This window comes from Girardinichthys multiradiatus, chromosome 18 (genome assembly GCF_021462225.1).
Source record: "Girardinichthys multiradiatus isolate DD_20200921_A chromosome 18, DD_fGirMul_XY1, whole genome shotgun sequence".
In the NCBI taxonomy this organism is placed as follows: domain Eukaryota; kingdom Metazoa; phylum Chordata; class Actinopteri; order Cyprinodontiformes; family Goodeidae; genus Girardinichthys; species Girardinichthys multiradiatus.
In genome coordinates, this window is record NC_061810.1 from 36,698,041 (window position 1) to 36,720,864 (window position 22,824).

Sequence of the window (22,824 nt, forward strand, 5' to 3'; positions counted from 1 at the left end):
ACAGGAGTTTGCATACTTTCGAAAGCCGCTGTGTCTCCAAATTCCCTCAAATCAACAGAAAGACAGTTGAGTTTTGAAATGACAATGTTTTCGACAGGACACACATGTACAGGTCCTTCTCAAAAAATTAGCATATTGTGATAAAGTTCATTATTTTTCTATAATGTAATGATTAAAATTTAACATTCATATATTTTAGATTCATTGCACACTAACTGAAATATTTCAGGTCTTTTATTGTCTTAATACAGATGATTTTGGCATACAGCTCATGAAAACCCAAAATTCCTATCTCATAAAATTAGCATATTTCATCCGACCAATAAAAGAAAAGTGTTTTTAATACAAAAAACGTCAACCTTCAAATAATCATGTACAGTTATGCACTCAATACTTGGTCGGGAATCCTTTGGCAGAAATGACTGCTTCAATGAGGCGTGGCATGGAGGCAATCAGCCTGTGGCACTGCTGAGGTCTTATGGAGGCCCAGGATGCTTCGATAGCGGCCTTTAGCTCATCCAGAGTGTTGGGTCTTGAGTCTCTCAACGTTCTCTTCACAATATCCCACAGATTCTCTATGGGGTTCAGGTCAGGAGGGTTGGCAGGCCAATTGAGCACAGTGATACCATGGTCAGTAAACAATTTACCAGTGGTTTTGGCACTGTGAGCAGGTGCCAGGTCATGCTGAAAAACGAAATCTTCATCTCCATAAAGCTTTTCAGCAGATGGAAGCATGAAGTGCTCCAAAATCTCCTGATAGCTAGCTGCATTGACCCTGCCCTTGATAAAACACAGTGGACCAACACCAGCAGCTGACACGGCACCCCAGACCATCACTGACTGTGGGTACTTGACACTGGACTTCTGGCATTTTGGCATTTCCTTCTCCCCAGTCTTCCTCCAGACTCTGGCACATTGATTTCTGAATGACATGCAGAATTTGCTTTCATCCGAAAAAAGTACTTTGGACCACTGAGCAACAGTCCAGTGCTGCTTCTCTGTAGCCCAGGTCTGGGGAATGCGGCACCTGTAGCCCATTTCCTGCACACGCCTGTGCACGGTGGCTCTGGATGTTTCTGCTCCACTGCTTCCGCAGGTCCCCCAAGGTCTGGAATCGGCCCTTCTCCACAATCTTCCTCAGGGTCCGGTCACCTCTTCTCGTTGTGCAGCGTTTTCTGCCACACTTTTTCCTTCCCACAGACTTCCCACTGAGGTGCCTTGATACAGCACTCTGGGAACAGCCTATTTGTTCAGAAATTTCTTTCTGTGTCTTATCCTCTTGCTTGAGGGTGTCAATAGTGGCCTTCTGGACAGCAGTCAGGTCGGCAGTCTTACCCATGATTGGGGTTTTGAGTGATGAACCAGGCTGGGAGTTTTAAAGGCCTCAGGAATCTTTTGCAGGTGTTTAGAGTTAACTCGTTGATTCAGATGATTAGGTTCATAGCTCGTTTAGAGACCCTTTTAATAATATGCTAATTTTGTGAGATAGGAATTTTGGGTTTTCATGAGCTGTATGCCAAAATCATCTGTATTAAGACAATAAAAGACCTGAAATATTTCAGTTAGTGTGCAATGAATCTAAAATATATGAATGTTAAATTTTCATCATGACATTATAGAAAATAATGAACTTTATCACAATATGCTAATTGTTTGAGAAGGACCTGTATACTAGTTTGGGAAAGGATAAAACAGACCAACATTAAGCTTCTGGAAAGCCCTGACCTCCAGTACACTGAGAATTTGTGGACTATGCCTAAAAGCCAAATGTGGTCAAGAAAACCAACGCATTTAAATGGATTTTATCAATTCTGTTAGGAAGAGTAGCTTTTTTTAGCCGTCAACCAAAATTACAGTGGGTGATGACTAAAAAAAGCTTGTGGTTTCTCTGCTACTTGCTAAGGGCCATTTAAGCTTCGGTGCATAATTTGGACTCTGTATGAATAAAGAAAAATCAACAGTTTCAAATATGTGCATTGTTTTCACTTGTTTTCTATAAGATCATTCCATGCTGAAATAACATTTGCTTAATAAAATTATTCCAATACCATAATGGATATGGCACCCATGAAAGGTTTGAGTGGACGTAAACCACTGATTGGAACTGTATGTATTTTTAGACAAAACATCATTACATTTGCTCTTGGCTACGTTTAGCGGTGTTTTACATTGTACTGGTTTGTCTACAATCACGGAAAAATTATGAAAATCAGAAAATGAAATGATAGTGTCATTTTTGTTTGCTGAAGTAGAAAACACAAACTGTCCCTCTGACTGAAGCTGCTTAACACAGATTACGATAAAAACCAGGCTGCTTGGACAGCAGAGAGATAAAATATGTTGCAAAAAGCTGGGGCAGGTTTTGTAGTCGATTTCAAGTGTCCTATTTACATCCAAAGTGATGGAGTAGATTGAGAACCGGGTCATCCTTCTTCTTTCTTCATCACATGCAGCGAGTTTTCAACCTGAAAATTAGCATTTTAAAACCGCCCTAAATTTCCTTTCTGATTTACAGGACTCAACTTTTGGGGTAGAAGTGTTTTAGCTGTCAGTTTCTTGTGCTCTAACTTTGCAACCCCAGTCCATCTTGGCATTAACTTACTGACAGCGAAAGCTAGAAAATTGTGAAGCAGACTGTTCCTCCAAGCTAGGAAAGTATTTCTGTCTGTTCCGATCTGTAACCATTATTCAACACCAAATCTGCTTAGGTAAGAGGATGCAGAGATCTCACCCATCCTGAAAAATTGGCCTGGACAGCCAAACTAGACGACAGTAGGGTTAGAGTTAAGTGTTTCATCAGCAGTTCTGAGTGGCTTTAGGAAAAAAGCTGCCTGCACTCAGTAAGAAGCCAATCTTTTTTTTTTCACTCAAGATCCAATTTTATGTCTAATGCATACTGATGTCTATTTGAAAAGCCCAGTCTGAGGATGGTTTAGCACATGTAAAATTCAAGCATTGTTCATGCAAACCATTCTCTCTACAAAATAATTAGTTGACAAACAGCTGTGCTGAAACTACGCTACATTAATGTACGTTTTTATATTCCAATAAGAAAGTAACATGCCCCTCTTAACCATAACTTTTAATTAGAAGTAAAATCTGTTTTTGCAATGTCTATTTCTTTAAAACCAGTTACATGTGTCTTGAAATAAAGTCATTTATCTTGCTGTACACAAAACCCCTTTTTTTCCAGTGAAATTGACTGCAGGTGAATTTGTTAGTGGGCAGAATTAAAACATTTACCCACTAGGGTATTTGAAACCTTGGACCTTGGTATTTTTAGAGAGATATCCCAGTGAAACACTGACTGCATAACAGAGAAAACATCTTCTGCCACACAGCTTTTCACAAGGTGGAGCAACACTCCACACATGCAGAGAAAGAGAGGTGTTTTGTGTCTTTTTTTAATGTGAAAGATTGAGAGGAAACAGTGTGACCAATCTCAATCTACAAACTGAGTTGTCCAACATGTTACTTATATCTATGTCCAGTCTTATCACTACCTTTTTTACATTTTGTTTCATCACAGCAAACTTTAATATGGATTTTATTTTAATTTTATGCGATCACCCAGCACAAAGTTGAGCGTAAATTTGAATAGGATACAATTGTTTTAAACATTTTTTGAAAAAAACCTCCACCCCTGAGCACCTTTCGCAGCATTTATAGCTGCAATTAAGTGTTTGCACATATGTATGTATATATATATATATTTTTTTTTTGCCTATTCATCTTTGCAGTAGCTCATGCTCAGTCAAATTAGATGGAAATCATTTGTGTTTTTAGGTTTTATGAAAGATTTTCAATTGGATATAATGCTGGAGTATGACTAGGATTGTTGCCCTGCTGGATGGTGAACTACTGCCTCAATTCAAGTCTTTTCTAGCCTCTGACAGGTTTTCTTCAAGGATTGACCTGTGTTTAGCTCCTTCAACCCTGCTGACAAAAAGCATCCCCACAGCATGATGCTACCACCACCATGTGTCACTGTGTGAATAGTGAGTCCAGGGGTGATGTTTGGTGTTTTTCTCCATACATAGTATTTCGCATATAAGCCAAAATGACTATTCTTCATTGGTATCAAGGTAAAGGGGGCTGAATATAAATGCCCACTACAATCAGAATTTTATTTATATGAAACCTTGAAAACCATTTATCTTTACCCTTTACTTTACAATTTGCGCTACTATGTGTTGGTCTATCATGACAAATTCCAGTAATTACACTGAAGATCGTGGTTGTGAAAACCAACATCCAATCTCAACTGTAAATTAAAGCTACAAAGCTTGAAACTATAGGAGAATATCAAGGAATGTCAATTAGCTAAGAAACCTGTCATTTGGTTGTCATTGGGCAGAACTAAAGTGATGTCATCAATTGAGCTGTTTGGTGGTTGACAAAGACCATTCATATCCAGCTTGAAGCCTATCTGATCATGCATGTGTGATTTAGAGCCGACCATATAAACACAACGAGACATTAAATTGTCTACTCTGCCACGCCCACATGGTACAGCCAACAGTCACCGTTCAGAGTAGGATCCCACATCACCTTGCTCTGTCTCATCAGACTGTTCTTGACACTTGTATGAGTGTAAAAGAACAGTCATCAGTAAAAATATGACTTTCTATTGTAAGTGGACAGGGCAAAAGTGATCTCATCAAATTATCATGTGAATATGATCAGTGCTGGCCTGAGATGACACACAAAATGTATTGCTGCGAGCTTGTTTGTTGAAGTTATTACAGTTTCGTCTTTCATGGCAAGAAGTCAGATTTTGAGTCACACCCACATGCTATCATGCTGCAAAAGGTTCCAAGAGTTTTATGTAGGTCCTGAGACATTACATATGTGTACTGTATATGACTAAATATCTTTTGGGGGCTGGACTAAGATCAATCATGTTGACTTTGGTGCAAATCAGATGAAAAATGTGGAAACTAGAGGCAAGAGTATGGTCATGGCGTGAAGTTGGACTTCGTCGCGCCACCATGGCCACACTCTCCATTGAAAAGACCAACTTGTTATCTGTCTTCTGACACAATATCAAGTGTATTAGGCCAAGAGGGTCAGAGAGGGACCCTTTCCAAGCAAAAAAACTTTCTGTTCTCAGGGGAAGTGGCTTTGATGATGTGATGACGACACAGGATCCTTGGTCACCTGAGAGGGATCAATCATACCAAGTTTGGTAAATGTCAGCTTTCTTTTTGAACATTACAGCATCTCAAATTTTTTAGCAAGAAGGCAAAGTTTGAGGCCTGGCCCCGCTCTTTCAACATGCTCAAAAGCTCAAAACTGATTTTGATAACTTTCAGTAGTAGGACAATTTTCAGTGAAGTTTGGTAAGTTTTTGAATATGTTAAGGCCTCCATAAACCATTTCATTTTAGAGAAGAATAATAAACATTCACATTACAATAGGCTGTCACAGCACTTTCACTGCTTGGAACTAACTATTTTATAAAGTTGGCAGCTATAGTGGGTTTTGGCTATGGACTAAATGTTGCCTAACTGTTGTAGTGTATGTTTTCTTTTAGAAAAGTCCTGATTTGAGATTACTTTCATTTGCTTTTTTTCCATTTCAGGGATTCAGTCAGCTACAATCAAACCTCACAACGTTTCTCTGCTTGCAGGGTAAATTTAGCCTTTTGACACAGACTTAGTGAAGTGGCTTTAGGCTTTTCCAGTGAACACAAGTTCAGACTTGTTTACAAACACTTCCATTGGCATTAAATTATCTAGAAAGAACTTAATGCCACAGGGGTTACCATTTGTTACCAACTTGAACAGAGGATGATGTTAATAAGGTTAGAAAAGTGGGAAAAAATCTATATTTCCAGGGTTGTTCATGGTGATAACAGATATTTTTCTCAGAAATCACAAAGCCGGCAACCCTTTACAGGCGAGAACAACCTGCTGCTCATGAATTGAGCTATCTGGAGCTTCTTGACTAATATTATGATAAATCTTTAATATATTCACTTTGATCATGAAAGAAGATTATTAAGGTCTATCCTCTGAATCATAAATAACAATGCATTTTCCAGCTGAGGTTTTAAGCATCGGTGCTTGATGCTTAAACGTTTTCAGATAGGAAACCGCCCCACATTTTCTTTTCCAACTTAACAATTCAAAAGAATCACAAGATGTCTTATCAGAACATGTCACAGTGTAATGTTGGTTATTTCAAAGCTTTAAAAAAGGGTGAAGCACTCATTCAGTTAGCAAATCATTATCTGCAGTTAATACATTTCCATTGTTTGGGTTCCAAACCAGATAGTATTTTCCAAAGAAATCAGACAGAAGTGGTGTTTTTTTCACATTGAATTTTGATGTTTAAAAATCTAATTATAAAACATTAAACTTGCAGTAGAGTGTGCCTTTCTGCACAAGATGAAGGCTCCAGTTATCTATATTTAGTTTGCAGTCACCAAATCCAACTACCAATTCATGTCATCTCTCAGTCATCCATCTCTGACATTTCTATTTTTAAAGTTGAGCACTGTAGTTTTACAAATGTTACTAGTATTAGAATTTGCTAAGTACAATTATGTTCAATACATTACAAATTTGTGCCATTTTGTTTTAGACTTACTGTAGTAATTATGAACCCATTTATGCAGAGTGATTTATTTTTGATGCATTATCACAGTTTTGAACATAGAGGTATTATTAATCTTTTAACAGTGGCAGGTACAGGAAATATAAAGGCCTAAAGTCATGTTTTTTGGGTGGTGAAATTGACTTAAGGCGTGTGTTTTTTGCATTTGATCTTGACTCATTGAAATGTGGCCATTTCCTGACTTATAAAAACCACCACACACTGCTTTCCTTAAATAGTATGTCCTTTTATTCTCCCAATTTTTGAAAAGGTTAGGAGACATAGACCTGTGTCACATGTTTACATCCCACGAAAACAGTAGGTCATAGCCCTCCAGAACTAGCATGTTTATAAAAAATAAAATAAAAAAAAAGACAGCTTTAGAAACACAATATTGCTGGTTTAATTTGTTTTTTATAAAAATGTGTACAGGATGTTGTTTTTTTTGTGCTGTAGCAAATATTATACTTATTTTATGATTCATATTTCTCCTCTTTTAATATATATATGTGGGAATTTGGACTACCTCCCTGAAGAGATATGTTATTGGGACATTCCAGATTAAATAAAATAAAGGTTACTAAAGAAGTTTACTAATTACTAACAGTAGCTCTAGTCAATTTGGTAAAAGCAATTTCTTAATGTAGGAGTTTCTGAATAAATGTACTGAAATTATAAAATAGATTTTTCAAAAATGTTCAGAGTGTGACTAGTTTACTGTAATTAAAAAAATAATGCATTTTAAGACTTTTTGCACATCTTCACCAGGGATAAAAAAAATTGAAGGAACACTACCAGCCTCTGTCCTCGGTCTGCAGCGGTTCATCATATATTTGCAGCTTGCAGGATTCCTGATGCGGTATGTGGTGGAAACCACTCCATTGTTTTTCACACAGCCTGCTGCTCTAAGTGAGCTGCAAACCTGATGAGATAGTTCTCCTCAGAGCAAGCACAGACAGGACCAACAGCACAAGTTTGTTGATGCACAACAAAAACAAAACACAGCTCCGCAGTGAAGACCTCTCTCAGGAGCTCAGGTGAAATAATCTAGTTATTGTGGTCGTTAGCTGGAAGTCTGTTTGCATCAGTGTGTCTCAGTCTGTAGAACAACAACCTGAGCTCTCCTCTCCTGCTGCCTTCCAGTTATTCCTCCTCTTCGTTTTGGAGTCAAATTCTGAGTCTAAATCCTTAAGCGAGTCCCGCTTTCGCTTTTTGTGACCGTTAGTCCTTCTCTCCTTTTTTCCCTCGCTATTACTGCCTCCTGAGCTGCTGTCCTCATCTCTCCTTTGGGTTTTCACACTTTTCTTGTTTTTATGTCGACTTTTGCTTCTCTTCTTTTTCCTTTGCTTGTCTTTTGTGTCACTTCTGTCATCTGTACCACTGCCATTGCTTGTAGACTCGTCTTTTTTCCTCTTTACATCGTCGACTTTTTTCTTCTTTTTCTTTTTCTTCTTTTGGGAAGATTTTTTTGATCGTTTTGACAGGTATGCTTCTGTGTCAGACTTTGATTTCTTCATTTTGCGACGTCTGGACTTCTTTATGGTAACACTTCTGTTACTACAAAAAAAAAAGTGAACTAAGTTAAACTTGTCAAAACATACCACTCATGAGATTTTTACTGTAACATAATGTCTTATAATTCATCATAATCTTTTTCTTAGCATAAATGTAACTCTAGTGAAAATAAATAATGTTCTCATACTTTAATAAAGCTTTGTGTTAAGTTGAAGTTATTGAGTTATTGTCCTGGAAAAGCCTGATCGGACGGTCCATCTCTAGTTTAGAAATTGATTTTGATGGATTTGAGAACAAATTATCTCTAACACATTGGTTATTACTGTTAATAATGTTATTCTAAGTGTTAATGGATATTTTGATTTTAAAGGATAGATTTCATATAATATACAAGTACATTTTCAAAAATTAGAATGTTGTAAATATATATATATATATATATGTATATATATTTTTTATCACTTATTTTATTAAGTGAAACTTATATAGATTCATTACACACAGAGTAAAATGTTCAAAGCCTTTTTTTTGGTAAATCTAATAATTATTGCTTACAGACAATGGAAACCCAAACTTCAGTGTCTCAGAAAGTAACATGCAGAATCTCTTGGAAACATTAATCACTGGAAATGTATGGTGTCACACCCTAATCAGCTCATCAACTCAAACACCTGCAAAGGTTGCCTGATCCTCTAAATGGTCTCCCAGTCCAGGTCAGTAGGCTACACAACCATCAGGAGGTCTGCTGACTTGATAGATGTTCAGAAGAAAGTCACCAACACCATCCACAAGAAGGGTAAGACACAAAAGGTCAACCAGAAGCTGGTTGTTCACAGAGTGCTGCATCCAAACCCATTCACAGAAAGTTGAGTTGAAGGAAAAAGTGCAGTGGGAAAAAGTGCAACAAGGACAACTGTAGCCTTGAGAGGATTATTAAGAGGACTGTCAAGTAAAAGCAATTTCTTTAACTATACACAGACAAATCCTACACATATACCCCTTTTCCCAACAACCCATTCTGGTTCCCGAACCAGTGATGCGTGTTTCTTCCAATAAAAAGAAGTTATAATGCACGAACTCTAGTTCATCTCGGGCACCGCAGAATACTTGGTTCTTCTGCTCGAAGTGTAACATCACCCGTAGGCGGGTCGAAGCTGAAGACAACAAACAACAAGTATGGCGGCAAAGACGGAGAACGTACCGTATAAACATTATTTATGTTTGCAAAAACACATTAAACATGCATTGTATAACTACTCGATTATGTTAGTCGCGGATGCTGAACATATGCAAATGAAAACATTGTACATACCATTGTTCTTGCACAGAGTCACTGTCTCCTTTTCAGTATTTACTGCAGTTTATGGATGCTCTGTTTTTGCATTAAAATAAATATTGCGCACAGCTCAGCAAGCTCAGCTGTCTCGTTACCAAATGCCAGGGTTAAAAGATGGGTATTCAGAACAGATTTAAACAGACACAAGATGCCTGTTTAATTTTCAGGGGCAGATTATTCCACAATTTGGGAGCTGCTACAGAAAGCAAGATCTCCTCCAAGTTTACGCTCAGTCCGAGATACAGTGAGGAGCAGCTGACCTAAGAGAGCGGGTAGATGTATAAGGCTGCAACAGTTCAGAGAGACAGGAGAGAGCAAAGCCATGGCGGTCTCTAAAAGCAAATGGAAAAAAATACCCTGGGCTTCCATTAGATCTCAGCAGAGCAACAGGAATCACCTGCAGGCCACGCCACATTGATGCAGTAATTCATGCAAAAGGAGGCCCAACCAAATATTGAGTGCATACAAAAGAATTAACTTTTTAGAAGCCTGCCATTTCTGTTTATAACATTTTAATTAATCTTACATAGTATTTTAATTTCCTGAAACACTGAATTTTATACACTCCAAGTCTAAAACTCTGGATCTAGTTTTCAAATTAACTTTGATTTTGATCATATCAAATATTTAGCAATAAATAATCCGATGAGATTACTAGATCTGCATGCTTTAAATTGTAAATCTTTAAATCAGATGATACATAAAGGCATTCAGCAAAAGAATTCAATTCCCATTCTAGGATTTAACAAACAAATTGAATCTGTTAAAATAAAGATTTTATCTCCAATACTGTATTTGTTCCAGACATTTCTTACAGAAATGAGCAATAACAATTTAAAGAAAATGATAAATTGCTTTTACGCTATATTTGGCAAACAAGAAAACCCAGAATGAAGTTTCAAATTCTTTTTATTAATCTTGGTAAAACATGTCTAACCAACACTTTCTTTTTGTGTTTTTGAAAGTAAGAAAAAGGCAAGGAACACATGTTTTGAAGTATAAATGGACAAAATTTTTCATTCTGTTGTTTCCAGGTGTCTTGTTTTAAAATACACCAAAAGAAAAAACTGCAATCAGTCAACATCAGAATAGCTGAGTCAGACTTCATGGAAAACTGATCTTTGCAGGTGTAACACAATGGTTTCCAGGTTTTTTACAGTGCCTAATGTCCCTTTAAAACAGCATCACAGCAGCTACGTTTTGCTGTTATTTTGGCACACTGCCGTGTTTTTGCTTACCTGTCACTGTCAAACTTCTCAGGATAAAGCTCCTTGAAGCCACTATGCCCCCATCTGTGAAGTTGAACACGACATTACATTACAGTGCGGGTGCCTTTGTTGTGTCTCTGACAAAACATCAAAAGCAGAAACCTATAAATCAAAAAGCTGCAAAACATATTAGTCATGAAGTCTACCTGTCTGGATCACTGGCCTCAAATTCATAGAGTCTGCGTGTCCAGTACCGAGCCTCTCTGTCGTCGTGGTCTGACACTCGCTCTCTGCCAGCGCTCATGTTTCTGGATTGATCTGGCACTCGATCGCAGTGCATACGTCCTCTAAAACACAATCATTATTTATAGCTCATCAAACTGACCGCTAAAACAATGCCACAAAAAGATATTCCATCAAATTTTCAAGTACGAATTACTCAAATTGTTTGGTGATACCTTATTTATATTTCAATGTAAATACATACGTTCACATTGAATTTATGGCACATATTTTTGTCGTGACTTAAATATGAGGCCTACAAAAGACTGAGGAGATGGGAGGAAGGGACTGGTGGATAGATGAATGGACTGAAGGAAAGATGAATGACTACATTATAGACGGACAGATGGATGGCAGACCTGGACAATACTTAAATCAATTTTCAAACTGCGTAGCAACATTGTAAAAAAAATAAATAAATCTAATCATACTGCATTTGTTTAGATGGCTCAAATTAAACTGGGATATGTACTGCTCCTACCTTATAATGTCTGTGTTCGACAAATGTTTGTGGTCTGACATCTGGATCTCCCAGTCTCTCATCTTCCACATCTCTGTCTCCTCTTGGATCTGCAGTGGTCAACAACAATATGTACATGGAAGGCCGAACAGACATACATTCATCTGCAGCTCCTGTGGAGTGTTTATATACTGCATATTCATTTAAATCCCACGGCATAACAGCATGCATGCTTCCTCTTTTTTCCAGGGACAGGGCAGCTGAATCATCAATAAATCAATAAATGGGCCGCAAACGTTTTATTTATTGCTGCTTACATCAAAACAGAAAATCTTTATTATAAAACGCACCAGCTTAGATTATTAATTTTGTTTTGCTGAAAGTTAACACCTTTAATGCTGCCAGTGGCATATTTTTAAACACACTGTAGCAAGTTTTTTTTTATTAAAGTACACGGCTTTCTTATGTGAAGTCACTCAGGATTTTAAAAGAAGACTTCATCAATTCCAGCTCAACAGTAGTTGAACAAAACAATCACAAAGGGCTACCCAAAAACTACAAAGGTTTTCAGTCCAAAATTAAATGAAGGCGGCTCTCCTGGGGAGGCACAACTGCAACTTGGATATATTTGAACAAATAAAGATATTGCTCTGCCTCTGTGAGCTGCTGATTTGGACTGTTTTGATGCAGTTAAAAATTTTTGAAGGCAAAAAGCAGATGGAAGAATGAAGACTGGAATATGTTGAACTCCTCAAGAAAACTTTTAAACACCAGCTAGGTCCCTAAAACACAACGCAGCAGTTTCAGCCTCATACTAGAAGGTAGGAAGGAGTTGTAGAAAGGGTAAAACATGCTGATATAAGGGTTTGGGAACGGATTTGTAATGCCCTGACCTTACTTCCACCAAATAATAAACACAATTGATGTTTAAGCCTTGTTCCCTGAAATAACATAAAACTCAGTACATTGTATTTTAATGGATTAAAAAACGCTCTGTTATGTAGCGGTAAGCTGTGATTTTGCTCAGCTGAAGGAAGAGAACAGTGTCAGGTGAAACCGACGGGCACAGCTGCTGCACATTGTCTAAGCAGCTTTTCTCATCATATGCAATTGCATGCTGGGAAATGAGAGCCTGTCATAACCACCCACACAGGAGCGCCATCCGCCTGCCAGCCTGCACCAAATTATTTCTGAGAGTGTTTTTTTTTTATATCAGCTTTTGTGTGTACTCCACTGAGCTGGGCAAACTCAAGAATGAAGTGGGGCTTTGATGAGTCTCTGTTGGGAACAACTTATCTTTGAAGGCATAGATATTTCTTAAAATAGAAAAATGACTACATCAAATGCTGACATTTCTTTTGCCAGCATCTTTTTCCAAATGACGGTGACAGCATCAGTTTTAAGCAGCCTATGTGTTTTTGACATGCACTGGGCATATGCATCATGTAGGAGTTTAATATTACCTTCAGAGACTTGCAAAAGTATTCATACCCCTTAAACTTTTTCACATTACAACCACAAACTTGTATGTTTCTTATGGGGATTTTATGTTACAAACCAATACAACATAGGTACCTAGGTAACATGATGAAGGAAAATTAGACAAAATTTCTTACAAATAAAACTTTGAAAAGTGTTGCATGCATTCGTATTGAAACCCACAAATTCAATATCCTTGTTTTACTGCAGTTTACTAAACATCTATTCCTAAAATATCACAATCTGAGAAATTATGAGAACAGCAATTTCTCTGTCCGATCTGACTGTGCTGCCCCGGCTAGATTTCTTGTCCCTGCATGACCATCTAAATGATGCTTCCATCACCATGTTTAACTGGAGGGATGGTACGCTCAGTGTAATGTGAAGGGTTATGTTTTGTCTACATAGAGCCTTTGGCAAAGTTTAACTTTGGTCTCATCTAAGCTGAACACCTTCTTCCATATGTTAGCCGTGTTCCCTGCATGGCTTATGGCAAACTGCAGATGAGACTTCTTATGGCTTTCTTTCAACAATCCCTTTCATCTAACAATCCTCCCATAAATGAGAAATCTGTGGAATCTACTACAATTAGCTGTCCTGTCAACAACCTCTCCTACCCGAGCTGTGGACTTTTACAGCTCCTTCAGAGTTAACATAGATCATTTAGTACAGATGAGTCAAACTCCAATCTTTGAGCATTGGAGTCCTGCAACCTTTAGATTTTTTCTTGGTCCAACACAACTGAATCCAATGGCTGAACCTCCTCATTTGCAGTGACAAAATGTTAGATACCTTTATGCTTTAATCTACTGGCTGCAATTACACTGTTGACATATTAGATTACTCTACTGCTGTGGTATAGGCCCCTGGATCCTATTTAAGTTTTATATTCATTTGTACAAGCTACATACAAATTTGCACTCAATTTATGCAACCCTTGGTACCTTGATAATAACACAATCACGCATATCAGGGGCAAGATGGAGTTTAGTGTTTTGCTAAAGAACAATTAAACAAGTGGTTATGAGTAGATTTGAACTACCTACCAGCTTAACTACTACTTCCAACTAAATTTTGAAAATCCTGGTGTTTTTATGCGCAACAACACCAATGTGTCAACCCTTTACTTAACCAAGTGTTAGATCTCATTTACTGGGATATGTGTATGTTTGCTTTTTTTTTTTTTTCTCTCCATCTTGTTCGTTTTACTTAAAATTTAGAAAAAAGTAAGGATAATTAAATTGAAATTGAAGTACATATTTTTGCTCTGGAAAAGTATGTAACGGAAGACTTAATGTAAGCAGTTTCGACTATTAGTCAATTCCTAACACAAACTCAGGAAGCCACACGCACCTTGTTGTGGGCGTCTGTGTGTCGGATTACGTTCCTCAACAACGTCTTCCCAAGCGGCTGCTTTGACATGGCGACACCTGACGAGAGACCCACGTCCATCAAACAGAGACGAAACCGGTATTCAGACAATAAAGCTCAAAATAAGTAAAAAGAGCAGAAACAGACTATCTCCATCAACAACTCGAACTACCGGTGTTCGTTCGCTTCTTAGCTAACACTGCTTAATATTAGGAATTCCACGCAGTTTTTCAACAGACTGCTATAAGTTCACCACATTTATTCATTTAGCTACTTAAACATCCATAATATACCCTAAATATGTACAAACTGTACCTTTCAGAAACCAGCAGCATTCGAAGGGAAGAAAACACAGCGTAAAGTCTTTACTTCCGCAGCGTCACTGAACGTTGGGAAAGGCCGAATGCTGATTGGTCAATGACGACTTTGCGCTTTCGAACCGTGTTATGGCAAGTCGTTTTAACAGTTAATAGCTGGGGAGCCTCGTAGTAAATTGGTTTAGCATCTTATAGTTGTGAAGATCCACTACAAGTAGTTTTTTTTTTCCTACAAGAACATTTCAGATATCTAGAATGACATTCTTCCTCACCAAAAATCAACATTACAGATATCTCAAACGTCTTAGAAAAAAAGGTCATTACATTTCCCATTCATATGTATTAAGTTGTGAGCAAGTGAAATAAAGTCTACATTAAAAATGTTTTTTGCATAATCCCCATACAACAACTATTAATACCCTAAACATTTGCTTCTTTGTTATTGGTGGTGTTTATACGTGACTTTTCAAGTGAACAAAAGTTCAAGGAACTTTAAGTTCTAGTTCATGACTCTGGGGTCTAAATATGATCTGACATGAGCTCTCATCACAGCATTCAAGTTGTGTGTTGATATATGTCAGTAATGAGAAACATGAGAAAATACACTATATTGCCAAAAGCCACACCACCAAATCTGTGAATTCCGGTGTTACTGTTACTTCCGTGGCTGTAGGTGTATTACGTTTGGTGTGGAGGAACTTGATTAGCATGCACAGAGTCCTGACTTTAAGTTAACACTGTTGGGATGAATTCAAGCAGAGGCTGCAATTCTGGTTTTCTCATCTAACTATGAACACTCACCTAAACCTTGTAGAAGATGTTTACAGAATAGTTAAAGTTGCTGTTGGTGGCAAACGGTGGATCCATCAACAAATTGGACCTTATAGATTTAGAATAGGATGTCATCAAAGTTCATGTACATGTAAAAGTAGACAGAAAAATACTTTTGGCAATGTAATGTAGCTACTGGCCAATACTTGCTCATATCTGCTGTTAGAGTAATAATCAAAAAGAACCAAGTTTTTTTGCAACTAGACACAGTGAGGAGGATGGTAAGGGAAGAAAATATAATTCAAAGCTCACTGTTAGAGAAACAGAGGGCTATCTTGACACTTGGTTACAAAGTGTTTTTTTGTTTTGTTTGTTTTTTGTTTTTCAAATGGGATAGTTACCTTTTGAAATAAAAATAAATAAAAAAAACAATCTAATGTACTCAGCCAGAATATTTCAATAGGCCATCCATGGATCTTTTAGCAAGATAATGATCCAGAACATATGGCAGAATAATTTTGCCAAAATCAACACAGCAATGGTTTACCAGACAAACAATAAGACATCTTTCATAGCCATATCAGTCCTCAAACCAAAATCATTTGGAAAACTTTAGGGTTAGTTGAAATGAATAAAACATAAGGTAGGACTAGGGACTCTGGATGATCAAGATAGACTGTACAAAACGAAATGGTCAAAGACTCATCTCTCTGAGTCCTTAAAAGAGTAAATAGGATCTTCACTCTTTGAAATATAAGGGCATTTTTAATAAAAACATTGTGGCCTCGGAAGAACATATTTGAAAATGTACTGCCACTGGATCTTTCGGTAGGTTTAATGATCCCCAACATTTCATTAGATCAACACAGAAATAGTTAGCCAGACAAAAAAACAAGCAAACAAGCTTCTGCCTCTCTGCCTGCTCAGACGCTTTTCTCCTAAGCTCCCTGCTTGCTTGCATTCTTGTATTCCTAACTTTTTATCTCTTAGCCAAAATTATGGAAATATTGGACTAAAACTACTTCTTACCAGCAACTCCCAAGGATTGGAACTTTTACAGAAATTGGCTGTTTTGGAGATGAAAATCCATCAGCTAGAAGTGAATGTGGAGGTGAATATGGGGTACAGCGATGATTCAACTCTGCCTGTGATCCCAAACAGTGACAGCCAGCTCAACGACTCAGCCGGCAATCAGAACACTGAGAATAAACCTACCGGCAGACCCTCCTGGCATGTTTTAGGCGCATGCCCAAAAAATCAAGGTGGACGATTCACTGGAAGATCTCAGCAATTAAATAAATTAGAATGGCCAGAATTACAGAGAAATACCCCTGTTTTCCCTGAGAAAAGGAGACTTCGACAGCGAGCTGCTGTCACAGCAACTGATAGGAGTGAGACAGCTGGAAATAATGGAATTCCCCTCCAAAACAGATTTGCCCGACTACAGAATGAAAACCAGGAAAATGATCCATCTTCTGAGAACAATAAAAGGTTTGAGAACAACCTTCATTCTAAACAGTCTTCTCCTAAATTGCCAGAGAAAAAGCAACCCACCGGACCAAGAACCCTAATAGTGGGCCACACAGCTGTGCATGGGATTAAAAACTTCTGCAACAAGAAAAACACAGAAGTTATGATTGGTACCAGTAACGTGGTGTCCGATATCTCAGAGAATATTCTTGCAATCACAGAAAAGCACCCGTCTCTAGAAAACCTTATTATACACTGTGGAGCCATGGATGACGTGGCTAAGAAAAAATCAGAAGGATTGAAGGAGGATTTCACTCGTCTTCTGAATATTGTAGGAGGTCTCAATATCAAGGTGTTTCTCAGTGGACCCTTTGCACCGATTTACTGTGAAGATGAGATTTTTTCGAGACTTCTGATGATTAATAAGTAGTTAAAAAAACATATGCTACCACACCTGTGAACTTCATCAACAACTTTAATATTTTTTGGGAAAAAAGACAACTCTTCAAGCAAGATGATTTCTGTTTGAACAAGTTGGGAGCCAGACGTCTCACGTCTAATCTCTTCTATTCAGTAAATAATCAGCCAGCAGCTTCGACCTTCAGCAGAGAACATGGAGTATCAACAACAATAACGCTGCCTCCAACAGCTCCAGCAGAAACAGCCAGTTTGCTGAGAAAGAGAGGTCATCACAAAAGGTCTCCCTGTCAAAATCCACAGGAGAAGTGGACCCCCCCGTTATACCCCCTCACCCCAGACCCCAACCCAGACTGCACAGAACTCCCCCATCTCCCCACTGAGTCCGCTTTTTGCTTTACTGGATTCTGATAACATGAAAGGAGCTCTGAAGACCGGGCCCCAAATGGCTCTGACATCTTCTCCATTCAACACCCCCTGTGGCCGAGGCCCTGCTACTAAACCAACATCTTCCAAATGTCGCAGAGCTCCACCACCTCCTAATTTATCTCCTCCTAATCAGGACCTTTAAATCACTTCTCTGTGATACAGTCTGGGCCCCAGTGGTAACTCTATCAGGAATGAGCATGTCCAGGAAAAACTTGGGCCCCTAATAGGATATAGTTGTAAAATCTCTGTGCTTATATGTGACAGAAAGAACAAAGCCAAAAGGATAAGAGACAGTAATAAACAAGCAAAAAAAGCCATAAACTGTCATGTACAACCAGACACAGAGTTAATATCAGCAACAAAGTCATATAAACTGGCTTTATTGAACATTAGATCTCTGTCAGGAAAATCATTTTTAATCAATGACTTCATTACTGACCACGATCTTGATGTTATGTTTTTAACAGAAACATGGTTACATGAATAAAATGAAGCTCCCATTCTGATAGAGACGATGCCTCCGAACTACATTTTTCTTTGTGAGAGCAGACAGCAAAGAAAAGGTGGAGGGGTGGCCACTTTGTTTAAAGATTTACTAAAGTGTAAAAAAGTATTTTTGGACAAATTAGACTCTTTTGAATATTTGGCTCTCCTGGTAAAGAACCCGGGCCGAACCATGTTCTTGAATATTTACAGGCCTCCTAAGTCCAAAACAAACTTTTTCAATGATTTTAATGAGCTTTTATCTGTGATATGTGTTGATTATAACTGTTTAATTATTGTGGGAGACTTAAACATTCACATAGACAAACCTGAAGACAGAAGTGCAATAGATCTATGTGACACTGTTGGAAATTTTGGTTTGACTCAACATGTTAAACAGCAAACGCACAAATAAGGACATATTTTGGACTTGGTCATCACTAAGGGTCTAAACATTTCCAAGGTGTCTGTAACTGATGTTGCCCTATTTGACCACTTTTCTGTTATTCTTGAAAGCATCATCTGCAATGACTCAGTTTGCCAAAGCAATATTATAAGAAAACACATATTTAAGGACGGTGCTGCTGAAACCTTTAACCAGATTTACTCTTCTACCTCCACTTTGCCCTGTAACACTGTAGATGAGCTGGTAGATAACTTTCATTCTAAAATCTCTGACATCATTGATTCAATTGCTCCAATTAAAGTGAAAGTCGTTTCTGGGAAGAAAATGTCTCCATGGAGAAGTGCTCCACCAGTCAGAAGTGAAAAAAAGGAGTGTTGAAAAGCTGAGCACAGGTGGCAAAAGACTGGACTCCAGGTTCACTATATTATCTATAAAGAGAGACTATACAGATATAACCTACAACTGAAAAATGCAAGGGAATCTTTCTTTTTTGAGATCATCAGCAAAAACATTAACAATGCTCGTGCATTATTTGCCACGGTCGACAGGCTAACAAACCCTCCTGTAACTGTAGCATCTGAACTCCACTCTATCAGGGCCTGCAATGAATTTGCTAACTTCTTCACTGAAAAAACCCAAAAGATCAGAGGGGCAGTCAGCACATCTACATTAACTCCAATACCAAAGTTGTCTCCAACTAGAACTGATTTTGACAAAATTTCCCAATTTCACCAAATAAACTACAAAAACTTAGAAGAAATTGTACAGCAACTAAGCTCTTCTCTTCTGCTGTCTCGATGTTTTACCCACAACTTTCCTTAAGAAAGCTTTGCCTGTAATAACATCTGATTTAACTCAAATAGTAAACACGTCCCTTTTGTCAGGTGTTTTCCCCCAGGCCCTGAAAACAGCAATAATCAAACCTCTATTGAAAAAGAGCAACTTGGACCAGCTGCCACTACAGAACTACAGGCCTATATCAAACCTCCAATTCATCAGCAAGATTATTGAAAAAGTTGTGTTTCAGCAGTTAAACAACTTCCTAACAACGACCAACCGCTTCGATGTCTTCTAGTCAGGCTTCCTGCTCACCACAGTACAGAGACTGCTCTTGTCAAGGTGTTCAATGACATCCGTATAAATGCAGACTGTGGAAGAACCACAGTGCTGGTATTATTGGATCTTAGTGCAGCATTCGACACTGTTGATCACTCCATTTTATTAGAGCGCCTGGAAAACTGGGTCAGCCTTTCTGGTACAGCACTCAATTGGTTTAAATCCTACTTGAAGGACAGGGACCTTTTTTGTGTTAGTAGGTCACTTTACATCAGAGAGCACAAAAATCACATGTGGCATTCCCCAAGGAGCCATCTTAGGGCCCCTCCTATTCAGAATCAGAATCAACTTTATTGCCATGTTTGTACATACAAACAAGGAATTTGACTCTGGTACACTTTGCTCTTTGGTTTTGTTTTTGCATTACAGAATATACATATTTACAATGTACAATATACACATATATAAATAAAAAGGTGCCTTTGCAACATCTGTATGCTGTTGTTTTGTACTCTATTGAATGTTCAACAGAGAAACAGCCTGGGGGAAGAAACTGTCTCTGTGGCGGCTGGTTTTAGCGAACAGTGCTCTGTAGCGGCAGCCTGAAGGTAAAGTTCTGAACAGTTTATGTGCAGGGTGTGTTGGGTCGGCAGAGATTTTAGCAGCTCTTTTCCTGACCCTAGACCTGTATAATTCCTGGATGGAGGGAAGGTCAGCTCTGATTATTCTCTCTGCATTCCTGATTATTCGTTCCAGTCTGGACCTGTCCTGTTTTGTGGATGAGCCAAACCACACTGAGATGGATGAAGACAGGACAGATTGAATGATGGCAGTGTAGTATGGGGTAAGAACGCTGTCAAAAACAATGTGTATGTAAAGAAGGAAATGTGTGCATATTAGTCAATAGTTGTGCATAAGTAAAATCCAAAAGAGGTATTGTATAGTTTCTCGGTAAGAATACAAAATAAAATGTTACAGCTTCAAGAAATCACAAACTCAAAGTTCAAGTTTACAGTTGTGGTTTATTCTTTATGAATACAATATGCTACAACAGTTTGTGAATACGATTTCTTTTCTTTGAGAATACGAATTTACATCAGCGACTTGGTGTCATGTGATCTCAGGCTGGTTAGTGGAGCACAGAGTTAGTCGATTCACATTGCGCATGTGCTGTCACACTCCTCACCGCCAGTAAATAAGGACCAAGAGCGTATATTAATGACATTAAGACATATATAAACTTTTTAACATTACCTGGCTTTGTACCGTAGTTTCTTGGTCCGTTCTTTTGGCGCTAGTGCTGCTGCTTCTTCTTCTCTTCTTCTGCTGGCGGTTCGCAACAAATTCAGAGGTGCATACTGCCACCTACTGTACATCATTGTATAACTCCACCCACTATATTCTATGTTTTAGTTTTGTATTTCATAAAAATAAGAACAATGCTTTATTTATAATACTCTTGATTCCCCCCCCCACCCCCCATTTCCCCTCTGTTCCTAATATTCCTTTTAGACTGAATTATCTCCCATTTCGGCACTACGTTTACTGGCGGTGAGGAGTGTGACAGCGCATGCGCAACGCGAATCGACTAACTGTACTCCACTAACCAGCCTGAGATCACGTGACACCAAGTGGCTGATGTAAATTCGTATTCTCAAAGAAAATAAATCGTACTCAAATTGTTATAGCATATTGTATTCATAAAGAATAAACCACAACTGTAAACTTGAACTTTGTGTTTGTAATTTCTTGAAGCTGTAACATTTTATTTTGTATTCTTATAGAGAAAATATACAATATCTCTTTTGGATTTTACCTATGCACAACTATTGACTAATATGCATACATTTCCGTCTTTACATACACATTGTTTTTGACAGCGTTCTTACCCCATAGTGTAGAAGATGACCAGCGGCTCCTGTGAAAGGTTGAACTTCTTGAGTTGCCTCAGGAAGTACAGTCTCTGCTGGGCCTTCTTTCGAACAGTGTCTATGTGTGAAGACCATTTCAGGTCCTCAGAGATGGTGGTTCCTAAGAACCTGAAGTGGTCCACGGCCGACACGGTGTTGTTGAGAATGGTGAGGGGGGTGTATGGGGGTAGTGGACTCCGAAGGTCCACCACCATTTCCACAGTCTTGAGTGGGTTGAGTTCAAGGTAGTTCTAACCGCACCAGTGTACCAGCCGATCCACCTGCTGTCTGTATGCCGACTCATCACCGTCCTGGATCAGTCCAATGACAGTGGTGTCATCTGCAAACTTAAGGAGTTTCACGGACGGGTCCACTGAGGTGCAGTCATTTGTGTACAGGGAGAAGAGGAGTGGGGATAGAACACACCCCTGGGGGGCACCAGTACTTATTGATCTTGTTCGGGAGAAGATACTCCCCAGTCTCACCTGCTGCTGTCAGTCCGTCAGGAAGCTGTTGATCCACTGACAGGTGGAGGCTGGGACATTGAGCTGGGTGAGCATCTGGTGGAGGATGTCTGGTATGATGGTGTTGAAGGCCGAGTTGAAGTCTACAAACAGGATCCTGGCGTCCATCCCTGGGTGGTCGAGGTGTTGCAGGATGAAGTGTAGACCTAAGTTAACAGCATCATCTGCTGACCTGTTTGCTCAGTAAGTAAATTGCAGGGTGTCCAGCAGGGGGCCTGTAATGTCTTTCAGGTGCTTCAACACCAGCCGCTCAAAGGATTTCATGACCATAGACGTCAGGGCTACAGGCCTGTAGTCATTTAATCCTAGGATGGTGGGTTTCTTGGGAACTGGGATGATAGTGGATCGTTTGAGGCAGGAGGGGACCTCACATTTCTCCAGTGATTTGTTGAAGATCCTTGTGAAGATCGGAGCAAGTTGATTTGCACAGGCCTTCAGGCATGATGGGGAGACGTTATCAGGTCCTCCAGCTTTCTTTGTTTTCATGCGCTGAAAGAGACGGTTCACCAGGCGAGGACTCTGTTCAGGAAGGGTGGGGGTGCTCCTATAGGCAGTCAGGTTTCTCAGACCGGTCCATACAGCTGAAGTGTCACCAGTAGAAAGGCTGTTCTTAAGCTTCTCACTGTAGCTTATCTAGGCTGCTTTGATCTCCTTTGTTAGTCTGTTCCTGGCCTGCCTGTACCGCGCCCAATCTCCACTGCTGTGAGCTTCTTCCTTTTCCCTGCGCAGATTCCTGAGGTGTGGAGTAAACCATGGCTTGTTATTCCCAAACCGTGGGTTTGGAAGCTCT

General features: G+C 38.9%; 1 protein-coding gene across 2 annotated transcripts; it reads right to left on the bottom strand.

The window, feature by feature from the left end:
* Nucleotides 1-6,826: 6,826 nt before the first annotated feature.
* Nucleotides 6,827-14,679, bottom strand: nkapd1 (NKAP domain containing 1). 2 transcript variants are annotated; one of them, XM_047390754.1, is made up of 6 exons: nucleotides 14,567-14,679; nucleotides 14,234-14,310; nucleotides 11,423-11,511; nucleotides 10,866-11,006; nucleotides 10,690-10,743; nucleotides 6,827-8,157 (listed from the first exon to the last, which is right to left on the bottom strand). In XM_047390754.1, the coding sequence occupies exons 2-6, from the start codon at nucleotides 14,300-14,302 to the stop codon at nucleotides 7,695-7,697; spliced, it is 816 nt and encodes a 271-aa protein (XP_047246710.1). In that variant the 5' UTR covers nucleotides 14,303-14,310; nucleotides 14,567-14,679; the 3' UTR covers nucleotides 6,827-7,694. The 2 variants fall into 2 exon arrangements, with proteins under 2 accessions (XP_047246710.1, XP_047246709.1); XM_047390753.1 differs by lacking the exon at nucleotides 14,567-14,679 and having other exon boundaries at nucleotides 14,234-14,347.
* Nucleotides 14,680-22,824: the final 8,145 nt, after the last annotated feature.

Coding starts and splice junctions, on each gene's coding strand:
- nkapd1 (XM_047390753.1), bottom strand. CDS start 14,332: ATGGACGTGGGTCTCTCGTCAGGTGTCGCCATGTCAAAGCAGCCGCTT. Junction 11,512..14,233: donor ACACAGACGCCCACAACAAG/GTGCGTGTGGCT, acceptor TGACCACTGCAG/ATCCAAGAGGAGACAGAGAT. Junction 11,007..11,422: donor TCGAACACAGACATTATAAG/GTAGGAGCAGTA, acceptor ATTGTGTTTTAG/AGGACGTATGCACTGCGATC.